This window comes from Cynoglossus semilaevis, chromosome 11 (assembly GCF_000523025.1).
Source record: "Cynoglossus semilaevis isolate Cse_v1.0 chromosome 11, Cse_v1.0, whole genome shotgun sequence".
Taxonomy (NCBI): Eukaryota; Metazoa; Chordata; class Actinopteri; order Pleuronectiformes; family Cynoglossidae; genus Cynoglossus; species Cynoglossus semilaevis.
In genome coordinates, this window is record NC_024317.1 from 16,585,504 (window position 1) to 16,600,761 (window position 15,258).

At 39.5% G+C, this 15,258-nt stretch overlaps 2 protein-coding genes across 7 annotated transcripts; both read right to left on the reverse strand.

Moving 5' to 3' along the window:
* Positions 1-518: 518 nt before the first annotated feature.
* zc3h11a (zinc finger CCCH-type containing 11A) lies at positions 519-8,223 on the reverse strand. Of its 4 annotated transcripts, none has more exons than XM_017036821.2 (17): positions 8,205-8,223; positions 6,727-6,803; positions 6,339-6,493; positions 6,116-6,235; positions 5,862-5,985; positions 5,600-5,782; positions 5,362-5,424; positions 4,732-4,902; positions 4,514-4,573; positions 4,330-4,404; positions 4,161-4,223; positions 3,599-4,084; positions 3,413-3,477; positions 2,899-3,325; positions 2,411-2,583; positions 1,905-2,098; positions 519-1,216 (listed from the first exon to the last, which is right to left on the reverse strand). In XM_017036821.2, exons 3-17 carry the CDS (start codon positions 6,390-6,392, stop codon positions 997-999), a joined length of 2,478 nt encoding a protein of 825 aa, XP_016892310.1. In that variant the 5' UTR covers positions 6,393-6,493; positions 6,727-6,803; positions 8,205-8,223; the 3' UTR covers positions 519-996. The 4 variants fall into 4 exon arrangements, with proteins under 4 accessions (XP_016892310.1, XP_008319191.1, XP_008319192.1 ...); XM_008320969.2 differs by lacking the exon at positions 8,205-8,223 and adding an exon at positions 7,756-8,170; XM_008320970.2 differs by lacking the exon at positions 8,205-8,223 and having other exon boundaries at positions 3,599-4,081; positions 6,727-8,170.
* Positions 8,224-8,336: 113 nt separating this feature from the next.
* Positions 8,337-15,200, reverse strand: zbtb40 (zinc finger and BTB domain containing 40). 3 transcript variants are annotated; one of them, XM_008320971.3, is made up of 12 exons: positions 14,936-15,200; positions 14,167-14,370; positions 13,139-13,536; positions 12,875-13,062; positions 12,350-12,569; positions 11,763-12,134; positions 11,363-11,569; positions 11,081-11,245; positions 10,771-10,985; positions 10,498-10,654; positions 10,247-10,341; positions 8,337-9,738 (listed from the first exon to the last, which is right to left on the reverse strand). In XM_008320971.3, the coding sequence occupies exons 2-12, from the start codon at positions 14,316-14,318 to the stop codon at positions 9,604-9,606; spliced, it is 2,304 nt and encodes a 767-aa protein (XP_008319193.1). In that variant the 5' UTR covers positions 14,319-14,370; positions 14,936-15,200; the 3' UTR covers positions 8,337-9,603. The 3 variants fall into 3 exon arrangements, with proteins under 3 accessions (XP_008319193.1, XP_008319194.1, XP_024916058.1); XM_008320972.3 differs by lacking the exon at positions 14,936-15,200 and having other exon boundaries at positions 14,229-14,367; XM_025060290.1 differs by lacking the exon at positions 14,936-15,200 and having other exon boundaries at positions 14,154-14,299.
* Between the last annotated feature and the right edge of the window lie 58 nt (positions 15,201-15,258).

Below are 15,258 nucleotides of genomic sequence, written 5' to 3' on the forward strand. Positions count from 1 at the left end.
GATCAACATTGTAGTCTGCCCCAAAATGACCCAACTACTGAGAATTGTCTTTTAACTACTAACATGTATATAATTTACAAAATACACCAGTAACTGAAATTAATAAACTGTCACTTGATGACTGCAAACTGATCAACTGGAACCACACCGGTTCTGTCATGGAGGGAAGAGAGGGACGGCACTCACTGGCGGATTTCTGCAAATAAATTATTTTCACAGAACAAATTATTTTATAATGGGATGAAACCAAGGGTGTGATTAAATTAACCAGTCAATCATCGACTGTAGATCGACTTGGCTATGGACTTAAACTGACACTCAACAATCACTGCTCAAAGAGATGTTAAAAACCAAAAACCCAATAGCACTGACAAGATACAAACACAAAGATGACTGTCCCTGAGATGAGCAGTTAACACAATGTTTTCTGTTTTTTTACCTATAAAAATATACAACCATTATAAGTAATATGAGAGCAAGGGACAGACCAGACCAGAACTGCGGAGCACAATCTCATGTGCCAACCTGTTTTAACACACGCATACACGACAACTTGTTCTGTTGTGATTAGGTGTTTTTGTGGGCACTGGTCAGAGCTTCTGGTTATTGCTGATTTTGAGTGCCAAATTAGGTAAAACATTAAAATTATCATTAAATTCATGAGCAACAGCAGTATTATAAACACAACTAACACAAAACAGAGTTTGCAGTAGAGCCAGTGATCTGTGCAGCAAACATTATATATTCCTATTCTTAACTGTCAGGTTCAGATTATGGCGGCTGTTCACTAAGCATCGTGACACCAATCAGACTTTGGTAAGATCGGTAAGAAATGAACCCATAACAGTAGATGAAAGAAAATAACAACTCAACAAAAACTAACTGAGAATGATTCAAAACAAAAATACTAAATGACAACACACGTACAAATGTTCTGAGACTCAGGCCCACGTTTGTAGCAGAAAGAAATCCGAAGCTGTTTAAACAATGTACAGCTCAGCTGTCAATCATCTCAGACAGCTCCTGCAGAAGGTCATCCTCTCCAATGCCAGGGTCTACATCTTCTTCCAGGTGGTCATCAGTGAATTCGTTCATCAGCTGCTCAAAATCATCCATCGCTGAGTTGGAGAAAGCAGCACTGGAGGTGGAGGAGTGACGGGACCCGTTGGTGCTCTGTCTCTGTGCTTTCGATTGAGTGGAAGTCTTCTGAGGATGACTGATGAAAAACATGAAAAAGACTTGTTATTTATTTATTTAGAGCCTTACTAAACTGTCTGTGAAGATTCTCATTCATCCACGTCAAGTTATCCATAGAGTTTAGTTGTAACGAAACATCTTTCAAGCTCCAGCTGCTTACAACTAAACTCTATGGCTAACGAAACTGCACATTGACTAATCCTGCCTTTTTGCATGGAACATGTCAATTATTCTGAATACTTTTTTTTTACAAAATGTATAAATACTAGGAATTGCATTAGTTGAAATATTCATATAAAAACTAGTGTAAAACTAATTTAAGATGCTATTGTCTTTCTGTTGCAGTAATATATAATTGTTCCTTGGTCATAAAAACTGTCAGGTTAAAATTAACACTAAATAAGGGTTCACAAATACTGTATGCTGTGCAGTACTGTGTTGTTATATTGTATCACTGCACTCATCAAGAGGTTACCTAAAGCAGAATTCAGCTCTTTGAGAAATACAAATTAACTGAGTCAAATCAATTGTCAAATTTCAATTCTGCAAGAAATTCCACTATTAATGTTGGACATGATAAGTGAAAAAGTCTGAAAAATAAACCTAATAAAAATAAGAAAGATTTACTGCTCTTCCAAACAACAGTGATTCTGAAACTGAGTCAAGGCAGAACACAAATATTGCCTTAGAATGAGAAACAAATTTACCCTTGGAGGAGAGTAGGTGCCTCAATAGGTGTAGCTGCAGTGAGGATTGATTTGGTTTCTTTGATTTGACTCCGTTTGAAGACTGGAACACTCTGGATCTCTTTCGGTTTGCTGGAGCTGGAGTCCAATCGGGGCGTGGGACTCTGAGAATCAGCAGAGCTCAGCTGAGCTTCACTGCTGGAAGACAGCGAAACCTGACAACAGAAGGTCACAATTAGTCACTAGCAGCACTAAAGGGTTCATTTGATGCTTTATAACACAGTCAGTCAATCGTATCCCATAACTTAAATTCCTCTCTGACCCTCTCTCTCTTTATAGACAGACATTTGTTTTTATGCCCGTAATTATTGAATGTACCCCAATGTAGCAGATTATGTTTGTGTTCAGTAAGATCATTTTAACCTAGAGCTTTTTTTTTTGTGGACAATTTTTCAACCCAAAAACTACATGACAGACCAGTTGACACGATAACAGACAGTAAAGAACACAAGTTTCCTTCAATCTACCTGTTCATCCATGACGTCCGGCTCCTGTAGAAGCTCCGGGACCTCTGCGGAGCTGCTGTTCAGGGGCTTCACAGCAGCCACCATTGACCGCTCTGTCTTCTGCCTTTTCTGGTCTGGTTTAACAGGCGCAGCAGGTCTTACAACAGAAGGCCTCACATTCAGTTTAGGCCTCACTGAAAATGGTACAAAAAAAAAATTAAGACTCTTTGAGACACTTTGAAACTTAAAAAATACAGAGGTTCCTTACAGCACCGTGGAGAAGAACAAGCATCAACTTTTATTTATAAATGAGGGTAAAACCATAAATGTTTTGAAACTTCGATCAATTTAGGCCAACAAAAAATATGTAAGTATTGGATTTCAATATTCTTCCTCTTCTGTTGTTAAATGTAAATCTGATCCTGAAGAAGTCACCAACTCCAACACGTCATTTTACTAAATGTAACAAAGATGTAAAAGTGCAAGGAGCAAAATGTTTGGTTATGTACCTTTTGAATGTTCAGGACTTTTCTTCTTTTCTAAATTCTGTGTTTTATCAGCAGCAGTAGAAGCTTGTCTGGCTTGTGACAGTACAATGGGCTTTCTTATGGCTTTGTCTAGGACTCCTGTGGATTCTTTGGAGGTCTGTACGTTGTGCTCTTGTATCTGTGGAGAACAGTCAACTAGTGTAGAAACAGGACTGTTCACAGTTGGTGCACTCTTTGCTTTGAGCTGGATTCGTTTTGGAGCTGGCAGCGAGCTTTCTGTTGATACTGAACTGTCAGCCTTCCTTTTCACCGCACTTTCAACAGTCTGTTTATGAGAGACTTCAGGGGCCTTTTTCTGCTCCTCCAGTTCTTGCTTTCGAAGACGCTTATCGCGCATGATCTCCTCAAATGTCTTAACCTTGATGCTGTTGGTTACGGAGAGGCCAGACTAGAATGAAGAAGAAAAAAAGTCACAATCACATACAGGCAGCAAGAAAAAACAAAACAACAACAACATCGCAATGATTTCCAGTACCTCGGAGGCAGCACCTTTCACCGATTTTGGAGTAGGCTTGATGACCTCCTCAGTTTTGGTGCTGTCTGATGGGAGACAAAAAAGAGAAAATTGTGAGACACTACACTAACAAGGTTAAAATGTAATGGATATTTGCAACAGTAACATTAACAAAAGTGACACATTCACCCTGTGACAACGGCTTACTTGGAGAAGATGGTTTGCTGATGTGAAGTAGGCCAGGCTTTGTTATTTTACTCTCCTCATCTTTGGGTTTGGTGGTTTCAGCCTTTGTGGCCTGGAGAGCTTTTCTTGCTGCTCTTTCTCTTCTGATTTCCTCCAGTGTCTTGACTCTGACTTCATCTGAGTTTTTGGTCTCAGCCTTAGCTGTGTTTGGCTCAGCCTGGCCCTTGTCCAAAATGTTCTCAGACTTGTGATCTGTTTTGTTAAGACAAGGGATGTGCTCCTGCTGGTCTTCCACTCTCTTCTTCTTGGTTTGCAAGATTTCATGGCCAATTGAGTCACTTTTGACCGTCATCGCTCGCTTGCCAGCTTTACTTGCTCCACCCACAAATGAAGGGCTATCAGCATGGGTCTGAGACTGAGACTTCGCTGCCTTCTCCTGTCGGATCTCTTCCAAAGTTTTGATGCGGATCTGTTCAGGGTTTTTCTTCAGTTCTGTGAGTGCATCTGCTATTGGGAAACGTACTCAGTGTTAATGATTATGTCTCGTGTGAAGCCAAGGCCAATATAAAGGTCCAATTCTTACCTTGGTCAGTGGGATCAACAAAGTCAGCAGGCATACCAAGCCTTGCTCTAATTGGTTTAGGATCTTAAAAGCAAAAGAATAAAGTAAACAGTTTTAGCACAAATAATCAGGTTAATATACAATTGGACATCAGCAAGAACTTCCATAACAAGTTTTAGCCTTTTTCTACCTCTCTTTGGTTCTTCCTTATTACAAACTCTGCCAAGACGCTCAGAAAGATTCCTCTTTAGCAAGCCTTCTCCGCCTTCAAAAGATATAAAGAAGTAAATTGTTTATTTTCTGTCCTGTAACCATTACTAAAACACATCAATGTTGAAGTTCAACCTTTAAATAGAACAAGAATGCAAATTTACCAGTGAAGGGCATCTTTCTCCCAAGTCTTTCAACGATACTGCCTCGTAGTCTGCCCGTTTCTTCAAATGGGAAAAATGGTGGAAGTTAAAAAACATTCCAAACATTGGGAATAACTTATTCATTGGATTTTTTAAACATATTTGTATTTTTGAGTTTATTAAACCTAAAAATACTGTGTAATCTATAATATCTACGGCAGAATGGCTGTGCTTTTTACCTTCTTTGGTCACACAGAGCGCTGGTCGTGAGAATGACTCAAGATTTTCTTTTCCACTGGTCAAAGTTCCAGGGTCATGAAGAGGGTAACCTGCTTTCCTCATGTTTGCTTTAATAGCTTTTCTAAGTCGGAGCTCCTCCAAGGTGCTCACTCCAAAATTAAGTGCATCGCCTGAGGAAAGAACAACAACAACAACAACAACAACCTTAGATTCACAATAAAGAAAATGGTCAGCTTGTTTTTTACAGAATTGCTGGATTGGACTGGATTAAAATTATGAGACAAACAAGTATAGAAGAAATTAATTTAAAAAAAAAAAATCACACAAATGCATGAACGAATACAGTTTTAACTGTACTCTTGTCAAATTCTAATTTTTATAATATCAGATCTAACCATCTCTAGTATGAGTATAAGAATATTTCAAAACCTCTATTAAATGACCAAACTATTTGAAAGGATAAACTGTTATTAATGCAAATTAAAATGCAAGCCAAGGACAATTATGAGACTAAAAGCGTGCATCCTACGGCTAATGTGAGTGCAAACACTCTGCATTGGGTATTTACAAATTAAATTCACACTTAATAAAAATAGGCACACTGAATGCTACGACTCTTTTAAACCCACCTGACTTCAGTAGCTTTCTTGGAGAAGATTCGCTCTTCATATCCTCTCCTTCTGAAAACTGATCTGAAATTAAAAACCAAATGTTCAAGAAACAGTGTTTTTAGTTTAATTCTTTTGTGGTGGTGTTGTTGTTGGGCTTCAAAACATCATACAAAAATAAACTTTTGTGGTGTTGTTGCTGGGCTTCAAAACATCATACAAAAATAAACTAACAGTAAAATATACAATTTCAGCTCACCATCTTCATCCTCGTCATCATCTGCTGCATTAATCACCACAGGGGGGTGGGCTGGGCTGGGTACTGGCTCCTGACTTTCAGATTTAACGACACCTCTGAGCTGCGAGTTGGCTGCAGTTGGGAGGGGAACGCCTGGTGATGGAGGTGATTCCTCGGTTGGCGGCTCACTCATATGGCTTGAAACTAAAACAATAACAAGTATTTAAAATGCAGACATTTGACAGGTAATTTAAATTTTTTTAGGTAGAGAAGGTCTACTCACTTTTATCAGGTGGGACAAAGACGCCCTCAATGTAGCGGGGTTTTTCATGTGAGAAGGCACAGTGTGGTTTTTGGCAGCCTGCTGGCTGGTTTTCCCAATAACAAGGGATTTCCTTCCTATTTTTCTGTTTTTGGTGAACAGAAAAAAAATCAACATGTAACTGCCTTAAAGTATACTAAGCGCATAACTGCTCAGGAGGCAGAAAGCAAGGCTTATGCAGAAGAGTATCCATCAGATGAAAATGATATACTTACTGTGATTTCCATGTGGCGAAACTTGCAAATGCTTCGAAAGCAGCGACCCTCCTGCCACAGACTGCAGACGGTTTCATTGCCCATAGCAGCTTCACAATGTCTAAAAGGACACCCATCTCCCTAAAGAAAAGAGTGGAAGTATTAAAAACTTTCTCCCTCCTGTTTAGAGTTTAAGGGTGAACACTCATATTTCTAAAAAGGTTTATATTTAGAGTTTGTTTACTTTGTTGCAGACGGAATAGTAAAAGAAGTAGCAGTCATCTCCATGGTTCGTCATGTTATTCCTTGTAGACTCTTAACTGGAGAAGGCGAAGATGTCACAGATTTTAATTGGAGCAGATCAGCAATTGGTTCTTCTCCTGAACAATAGGACCCTCCCTGACAGGACAAAACAAAATCACATTAATATAGGCAATCCAACAATCTGCAGATATAAAAGAAACCTTCCATGTTATTTTATTCAAGTGTTAATCAGAAACGACACATGCTCAAACATGATTACACAATCATACTGTAATCCTGATATGATATGGAAGCGGCTGCTAGATAAGGATTATAAGAAAATAGAGGGTGGCAGTCTATTTTAGATTGTGCATTTAAACCTTCCTTACCTGAGGTGGCCAAGATGCTTGCGTCTCTTTTGAAAGCACTGCTGGTAGGGTGTCCCCGTAACAATAATAGCAGAGTCCTGAAGGAACACTTGATCCATGAGATAAGAGGAAAAAAGGGATGGATCGCCCACAGATACTTCTTCCTACGATATCCTTTTTCTCAGACATGTTTACCTCCACCAGAGTACTAAATATTACTGATGGTAGCTGCAAAAGTCTTTTGGGGATTTTTTTTTTCACTAGGGTTGCATGATATTGCATACAAAAAATATATATGTATATATACGGGGGGGATACAGCCACACAAAAAACTCAAAAAGGGCTAAACTTTTGTGGCAATTTGGGGCAGAATGCAGGTGTATAAAAAAATCTTCTTCTTGAGCCTGGAAGATTTTTGAATACTTGGTGACATTTGTCGATGGCAGTAGAAAACTGGAGAAGACATTCAGCTGTAGATTATCAACACTGAAGAAAATTATCTTCAATGTTTTGTCGCAGGAATCCCATCACAAATGGCCAAGAGTGTGAATTTAAACCTAAGACCAATCATAAAAAAATTCTGACAGAACTCAGAGGGGGTTAATAAAAGACAGACATTTGTTCAGGAGACTGTTTTTTCCTTTCCACAAAGAGGCACATCATCATGACAAAGATAAGAATAGATTTTTAAGACAACCCAAAATTTGAGATACTGTTTTGCTAAACACATTACCCTATGAAATTGGGTTTCAACAATTGAATCTATTTAACAAAAATACAGATAAGTGCAACATTCTGAAATTTACATCTGGGCTGCATTTGGAAGTACTACTATTAACCTAATCCAGGGTTTACAATAGTAAACAGATTGGACAACAAGGCATTTGAATTAACAAAAGACCACAACACACACACCAAAACACTTACAAGTGTACTTCACCCAAACAAAAAAAACTTTCAGGTATAGCAATCAGCCAAACACATCATCAAGGGTGCTAATGGTGAATTTCACTGTTTATAAACTAGAAACAAGTAATTTCATATACTTACTGTGGTATAACAAAAAGACGCCAATTGCTAACTAAGAGCATATACAAACGCTTGTCGGCAGTAGCGGAAGTTTACAGTTATATCGCAACGATTAACGGTTTTCACCATATAAGAAGGTTTTGGAAGCCGTAAAATATTGTTTAAATTTGAAACGCAACTCCGAATTTATCATGCGAACGCTCAAACGGGTTTAACATATAGAACAGGCCTGCTATCAATCCTCGGCGGCCTAAAGCTTTAGCCACCTAAAAAGATGATCACTCGTTTTGTAATAAGTAGAGTTCACATTAAACTAACACAAATGAATAAACAAGAGTGTGCATGGTTAATTACCAGTTTCAGGATTATTGTTTAAAAAAATACAAAACTAGGAAATTTAAAGATACTTTCACTGTCGCTTACGGTTGACTGTCGTTTCCCGTTTTAAAGATACTTTCATTGTCGCTTACGGTTGACTGTCGTTTCCCGAACTGAAGTTAAAGCAAAATGGCGAAAGAGGGTGGGGCTTGTGACAGTGTTAGGGGAAGTCCCATTAGCGCACGAGGAACTGCTATCTGATTGGCCGTTGGTAGTGAACGTCAAGGCTGAACGGAAGTAAGAGCTACTCAACAACAAACGGACAAGATTTGTTCTGCGCTTGTGCGTAAGAGTGACTGTTTTTCATTGCGTTAAAAATTAAATTGATTACTGTAGCGCTTAATTGGTGTCAAATGTGAAATCCAAATTTTTCAAACTAAAAAAATATATATAGAGGCTTTAGTTTTGGGGGGCAGGCTTAGGTTAGATTCCTGGTATTACAAGACATCATAGTTACACATGCTAAACAAATAAAGCAAAGGACATTTGACTGATAATGGGCTTTATTATTGTTGTTTGTTAACCTTTGGCTTTTAATAGCCAAGCCTTCCTATTTAATAAAAACATTTAAATGACAACAACAAAAGATCAGCAGATGTTGGGGTATAAAAATCTGAGTATTATTTACATAGTCTGTACAATTTCTACATTTATACATGTTATGTTCCTGAAATAAATTTTCCCAAAGACTTATCTTAACTTAGAGATTTATCCACAACACAGGATTTCTCAAGGATTTCAGCATATATATTATTAATATATAGGATCTTTATGTCATGCAACAAAAAAAGAAACACTGTTAGAGTGTTTTTAGCTTGGTCAGAACTATATTTCTTATTTAAAGAACACAATTACACCAGTATCATTTTGCTTCAGGTTTCAGTTTACAATGGGGACTTCTCATTTTTGATTGCTTTCATAATTTAATGTTAATTTCTTAGTAAATAAAATAGATGTTTCACCCAAAGAAACAATATGAAGATGTGGTTAACAGAACAGAATCTGAATACAGAACCACAAACGGATTATTTACAAACTAAATACTTAAAAATAGAGATCCATTATTTATCCCATTTATTAAACAAGTCTCAAAGAAAGATCAAACCAGTGTGCACCTGTTGATTCCTTGGTTTACAGATTTATACAATTTTTTACAAGGCTACCAGCTTCATATGCCATTACTGTAGAGGGCAGAGAAGAGAGGAACACAGAGGAGATTGAAAAACATCTCATTCAAATAAAAAGGCATCACTGTGTAAAAAAAATGTATTCAAAAAAATATTAAACCAAACAAATATGACCAAGGTCAACATGATTAAGTTTATGGCTTCAGAAATGTTCTTAACCTTGGAAACATAGTGCAGCAAACGTGAGTTTCTATACTTCTGTTATTTAAAGTACAGTAAATGAATAAGTTAAACCATACGGTGGAGGAGCTAAGGAGGAGTTTCAGATTCTTTGTCCTCAGATTATAGTAAATGCACTGTTTATCTAACTGTGCACATTTACTTCCACCACACCTGTGGATGATCCATCTTCTCCACCTGTCAGAGCCACAAAAACCTGCTGGGCAGCTGCTAACTGGAGCGGCTCCGACTCCACATCTGCACTGTCTGCTGGAACCACCTGGGATCACAGAGAAAACACACTGATGGGACACAGTTACAGACGTCTGTAAAAACACTTTATTTTTACCGTTAGCTCAATAATCTGGAGGGTCGTGTCGCTGCATCCCACTTTCATTTACTTTCAAATACTTCAACACTGAGTGAGTGATTGTCAAAGAGCATTCCATAACTTTAAATAGTTTCACTGAATGATCGTAGCTTCAGCCTTTACTTCTCTGTTCACTATGTTTCTGACCAGACAGTTGATGCTTGGTACAGATTGGTCGCATTAACAGTAATATCCTGTTTTACAGCAAAATATTGAAACACTAGCAACACGCTAATCAGAGGTCTCAAAACTCTGTGTATCGTTTGATCGAGAAATGGAGTTCAAATGGTAAAAGCCATCAAATCTGTATTTAAACTATTAAATGAAGTGATGTGAGCGATGTTTCTATCTTCATATGTGTGGAAACCAGAGGTTCTGAATCTTGACTGTGAGGTGAAGAACAGGTTTCAAACAATACCTCAGTGCTGTGGGTGACCTGTTGACTGCTGATGTGTTCCTGTAACTTCTCTTCTCCCACCACAGTTGGACTCAGGGAAAACTGTATGATTGATGCTGTTAAGAGAGGACACACAAATATATTTTTTATACACATGCATGAAGTTAAAATATAAATACTGTATATGCAGTGTTATCTTTGGTTGTGAAAGGGTTCTAACGGCTCTAAGAGTGTTTGAGGTCACCGACCCCCGTTCTGGCCTGTGTTCTCACCTTGGTGCTCAGAAGCCTGATGTTCAGCCAAACAGGCAGTGTTGGGGAAGAACTTAAAACAAACATTGCATTGGACCAATATCTTGAGCTGCCGAGTGTGGCTGGCAAATACATCAGGGTGATTAGTCCTGTTATGATACCACAGTCCTGACAGTTGCTGTAAAAGTGACATTTGTTTTGATTAATTATTATTAATTATTATTGACTTTGGACTTTGAAAGGATAAAAGCTGTTATTCTAACAATGTAGTAAAGAAAAAAAACTAACTCCTACCTGATATGTCTTGTTGCAGAGGTCACAGCGATACGGTTTGGCTACAGTGTGTGTTTCCATGTGTTTTTGTAAGAGACTGTTGCTGGTGAACAATTTGTTGCATGTGGGGCATTTGTGAAAGTCGTTCAAGTGGAGCCTCTCGATATGCTGTCGCTGCTCCTCGGGCGAGGAGAAGCTCAGGCAGCACTTCTGACAGTCATGGTTCTGGGATATGTCTGACAGTGGGCACAAGTATGATTGACAGGTTAGATAGGTGGAGAGATTAGATTAGAATAGAACAGAATCAGACAGACAGACAGACATTACTTACTATGGAAGTTGTTCAGATGGACAGTCAGTCCACTGGCCTGACTGTAGCCTTTGCCACATTCCCGACACACATACGGACGATCACCAGTGTGTGTGCGCACATGGCGTGTCAATTCAATCGACTGAGCGAAGGAAGCCTTGCAGTACTGACACTCGTACATCTTTCCTGGAGAGAAGACAAAGTGAACTGGGTTTACTTCAAGGGTGCATTCATTTTCAGGTTTCAATCATTGTCTGGTGGGTCAAAAAATATTGCTTTTATTTTTGTGTTCTCTCCTCCTACCCTCAGAATGCTTCTTTTTGGTGTGGTACGCGAGAGCAGCAGCCACACTGAAGCTCATGGTGCAGTGCTTGCAGTGGTATGGTTTCTCTCCTGTGTGCAGTCTCATGTGATTTTTCAGTGAAGAGTTTGCTCCGAACTTCAGGTCACATACTTGACAGGTGAACCGCTTCTCCTCAAAGTGTTCTGTTCGTTTGTGGTAAATCAATCCTGTCAAGTGACCAGGAAGGGCAAAAAAATTAAAACCTTTTAATATTGAACCAAAAAGTATGAAACAACCAGAAAATGGAACCCCAAGACATACAAGGATAAAAACATTTATATGGAAAAGTCGCCTCGTTTTGCGTGTGTAAACTGACACTGGTGAAGGCTGCTGGGTAGTCATGTGGTCGCCAACTCTCACCTGATGGATGGGCAAAGACTCGATGACAAACATCACAGGCCACTTTCTTCTTACAGGTGACAATGTGGTGAACTTCAGCCTGATGGCGCCGCAGCGCCTGCAGGTTGGGCAGCTTCTTGGGGCACTGTGAGCACTGTTTGTCACATTCCTGGGACAAGGAGCAACGTCTCATGTGGGCCATCATTCGACATTTGTAGGTGAAACCCTTCATGCACCAACGACAAGGGTAGGGTTTAGAAGAGGTAGAAGACAGGGCTGAGGACGTTCCCACTCTGTCGATGTCCTTTTCATCATTTTTAGTTTCCTCCTTTTCCTGAATGTCCACTTTCTCTTCCTCTTCTATCCTGACGGCATTCAGCTTCACAGACTCCACTGTGAAAAATACACACACGAATATTTTAGAGGTTGAACAGTATGAGAAAGCCACAGTTTGGTGTGTACCTTGGTCTAGTACATTTTTTATATAAATATTTGACTTAAAAAAAAGACGAAATATGTTAATAATAAATAAATATATACAGTATAGTTGTGGGGATGGTACATGGGTTTAACTTGAGCTGAAAAAACAGCAACAAAATAGTTTCCACCTGTATTTTGACTGCTGGTCGACTCCTCGTCGCTCCTCTCTCTTCCCTTGTCCTCCAGCAGGGGGACCAGTGACAGTTTGTAGGAGGCTAAGGCTTTCTCCTGGACTGTCCGCAGCCGTTCCAGGAGCCCATCCATACTGAGCTGCAGTTCATTCACTCTGCTTTTCAGCTTCTCCAACGCTGCGCTGGGATCTGCCTCCTCACAGCACTGACACACAATCTAACAGGTGGATCGAGGCATAAAAAATAGCTTTCATTTACATATTGCAAATTCAATAGATAACATGTTTTCCTGACAACCATAGACCATAACCATCAAATTTATAACACTTAAACACGAACTGGCGCTAAGTCATATTCATTTTTCTCCCTTTTCCTCCGATGTCAATAAAACATAATAAAATGTAAAAACAAATATTTAATTTTGGGCTATGTGAGCCGAAGTCAAGCTCGGTGAAAGACTGATTAAAACAAGAAGTATGTGTTGTATTCTATGATATAACTGCAGTTACCTATCATCAGTACCTGTCTCTCCTGCTCACCCAGGTGTCTTTGTGCTTCCTGTCTCAGCAGCTCCAGGGCTGAGGACACATTGGCAAGGAGTTCTACGAGCTGAGAGGAATGTTCCAGAACAGATGTAGCACTTTGTTCCTCACTTGCTGGTCTGTTGACTTCTTCAGCTGAAGTTTCTGAGTCTCTGCATTCTTTAGGCTCTGCATGGACAATATTTATAAATGAACACCAGTTACAAACGTCTATTTTTACTCTGCCTCTCACACTGGAACTTACCAGAGTGAGCAAAGTCCTCCGCACAAGCTTCTTGACCTTGTTGCTCCTCTGCTCGTTCGTCTTCGTGCTCTGTTTTGTCCGAAGTGGAGCGGTCCATGTTGAAGGAGGACGGTCTATTGACTGTCACGCTGTGGCATTTTTGCGTTACGCTAACATTTGTCGTCTTTGCCAAAAAGACTGCAGGCTGCTGCTGACTGACAAGGCGGTTGAGGGCATCTTTAAAACCAACGGCTATATCAACCATCTGAAGACTGTCTGCCGCAGTAACTATGCGGGTGACATTATGTTTGCCCACAGGCAGCTTCCCGGTGTACACCATCTCCAGCAGACAGCCAAACTCCTGCGAGGAGGCCACTGCTGTGTCAATAGAGATGGTGTCAGTGTCGTCAAGCAGAGATCTGAAACAACATGACGTTTGTCTTGAATCCAAACTTTTAAATATCCACAATAATTCATTAAAATGACCTCATCTCACATTGAGTCCAACACTGGCAGACTGCCAAACAGTCTTATCAAATAAATTCTCTTTAAATGTCTCTAATTTGGATACAGATACAGCAAGGGTGTGCCAAAATATCGGTGAGAAAATATATCACGATATTTCGTCTTGCAACAAAAAATTTAGGAAGACATTTGAGAGCCGAAAGATCTCTTCAGAATTGTCAGTGTAGTCATTGAGTATCTTAAGTGACACAGATATCGTGATGTATCGTGGACCAGATTTATTGCAATATATTGATTACTGCAGAATCAATGTATCGTGATATTATCGTTACCGTGAGCAAAATGTTACGTTATTATCGCAAAGTACCTGGCAATATGTAATATATTTTAAAACTATTCCACTGAGTGTATTTGAAGTACATGAGGTACCTGTGCAGGTATGTACAACCTGATTAACTAGTTTCAACTGTTTCTTCATTCTTTTTGCACTTGGAGTATTATTAATCTTTAATGACATCTAGAGGAAGCTTTGTGCTTCACTTAAAAAAGAATGGACAAAGAACATGCATACCTTCTACCATTACCTGAACAGTGTGCTTGAGGCAGCCAGCACCAGCTTATGTGCTTGGTGAGGAGTATTTCCTACCAGGATGGTGCAGTCACAGTAGTGACCCTCATTCTTCATGGCCCACAGCTGCTGCATTAGTTTGGCGCTGTAGTTGGGGAGCTCCATCATTGTCACTGCTGTTTTAAAGTGTCACAGTCCAACATGTGGTCTTTGGTTTGTGCTGGAAATGCACAGCACAACACACGGAGCATGGGTTTCAGGGTGGAATAATGGTTATTACAGTACACTGTAGATCAGATCACAACATGTCATTCTTCAGTTTACATAGACAGACACTCTGTAGTACTACTAATGCGGATCACAACTGTTAGTTTAGTCACAGATATCATTATTTTATTTCCTTTTTAAACACTGTAGTTTAAATTTTACTTGGTACCCAATCAACGCCGAACCGTACAGTATGTCACATCACTATTAAACACTCGCTCTGCGGCTCCGACTTCACAAATGGAAGATATCAACTTCCGAAGAACACGCGAGGGCGCATTATAAATCCTAGTACAGTAACAGTAACAAGACAAAAACGTAGGTAGTTAAGAAAGAAACGTCTAATTAAATGTTTATGTTTTAGGACATATGCACACGGAAACATTCTTCAGACTCTGTGGTACTAGACAGGGTAGAAAGATGAGCGTGTTCTTCTATGTAGCAGAACTTTAAAATGACATCTTAGGTCTACATTAAAACGGCTGTCTACAACAAACCAGCAACAAAGTGTCACTCACCTGGACCCTGGAGATTTACCCCGAATACTTTCGACAAGTCATCAACTGAAAGTATGGTCAAGACCATGACTATAGATGGCACCCATGCTATAGCCAACGCTATCGATGTACGAATCCTGAAATTTGAAACATGACCCCAGTTCACTTTGATAGGATTTAGACAAACTGACACATACAGTACAAAGCGTGAACGTCGACTAATGGTCGTCAGACTTAACCCTGCCGTGTATATTAACACACATACGTTGATTCCGCCTCGAATGCTCGAGGATGCGTCAGCTCGGCCGCCATGTTGGGGTAGTCAGTTATACAAACTTGTTTTT

Excerpts from the sequence above, each read along its gene's own strand:
- zc3h11a (XM_017036821.2), bottom strand. The coding sequence starts at position 6,392 with ATGACGAACCATGGAGATGACTGCTACTTCTTTTACTATTCCGTCTGC. Across the intron at positions 5,425-5,599 it reads TGATGACGAGGATGAAGATG|ATCAGTTTTCAGAAGGAGAG; the intron begins GTGAGCTGAAAT and ends TTTTAATTTCAG. Across the intron at positions 4,405-4,513 it reads GAGAAAGATGCCCTTCACTG|GCGGAGAAGGCTTGCTAAAG; the intron begins GTAAATTTGCAT and ends TATCTTTTGAAG.
- zbtb40 (XM_008320971.3), bottom strand. The coding sequence starts at position 14,318 with ATGATGGAGCTCCCCAACTACAGCGCCAAACTAATGCAGCAGCTGTGG. Across the intron at positions 10,986-11,080 it reads CCATCTGAACAACTTCCATA|ACATATCCCAGAACCATGAC; the intron begins GTAAGTAATGTC and ends GCCCACTGTCAG. Across the intron at positions 10,342-10,497 it reads TCAGGCTTCTGAGCACCAAG|CATCAATCATACAGTTTTCC; the intron begins GTGAGAACACAG and ends CTCTCTTAACAG.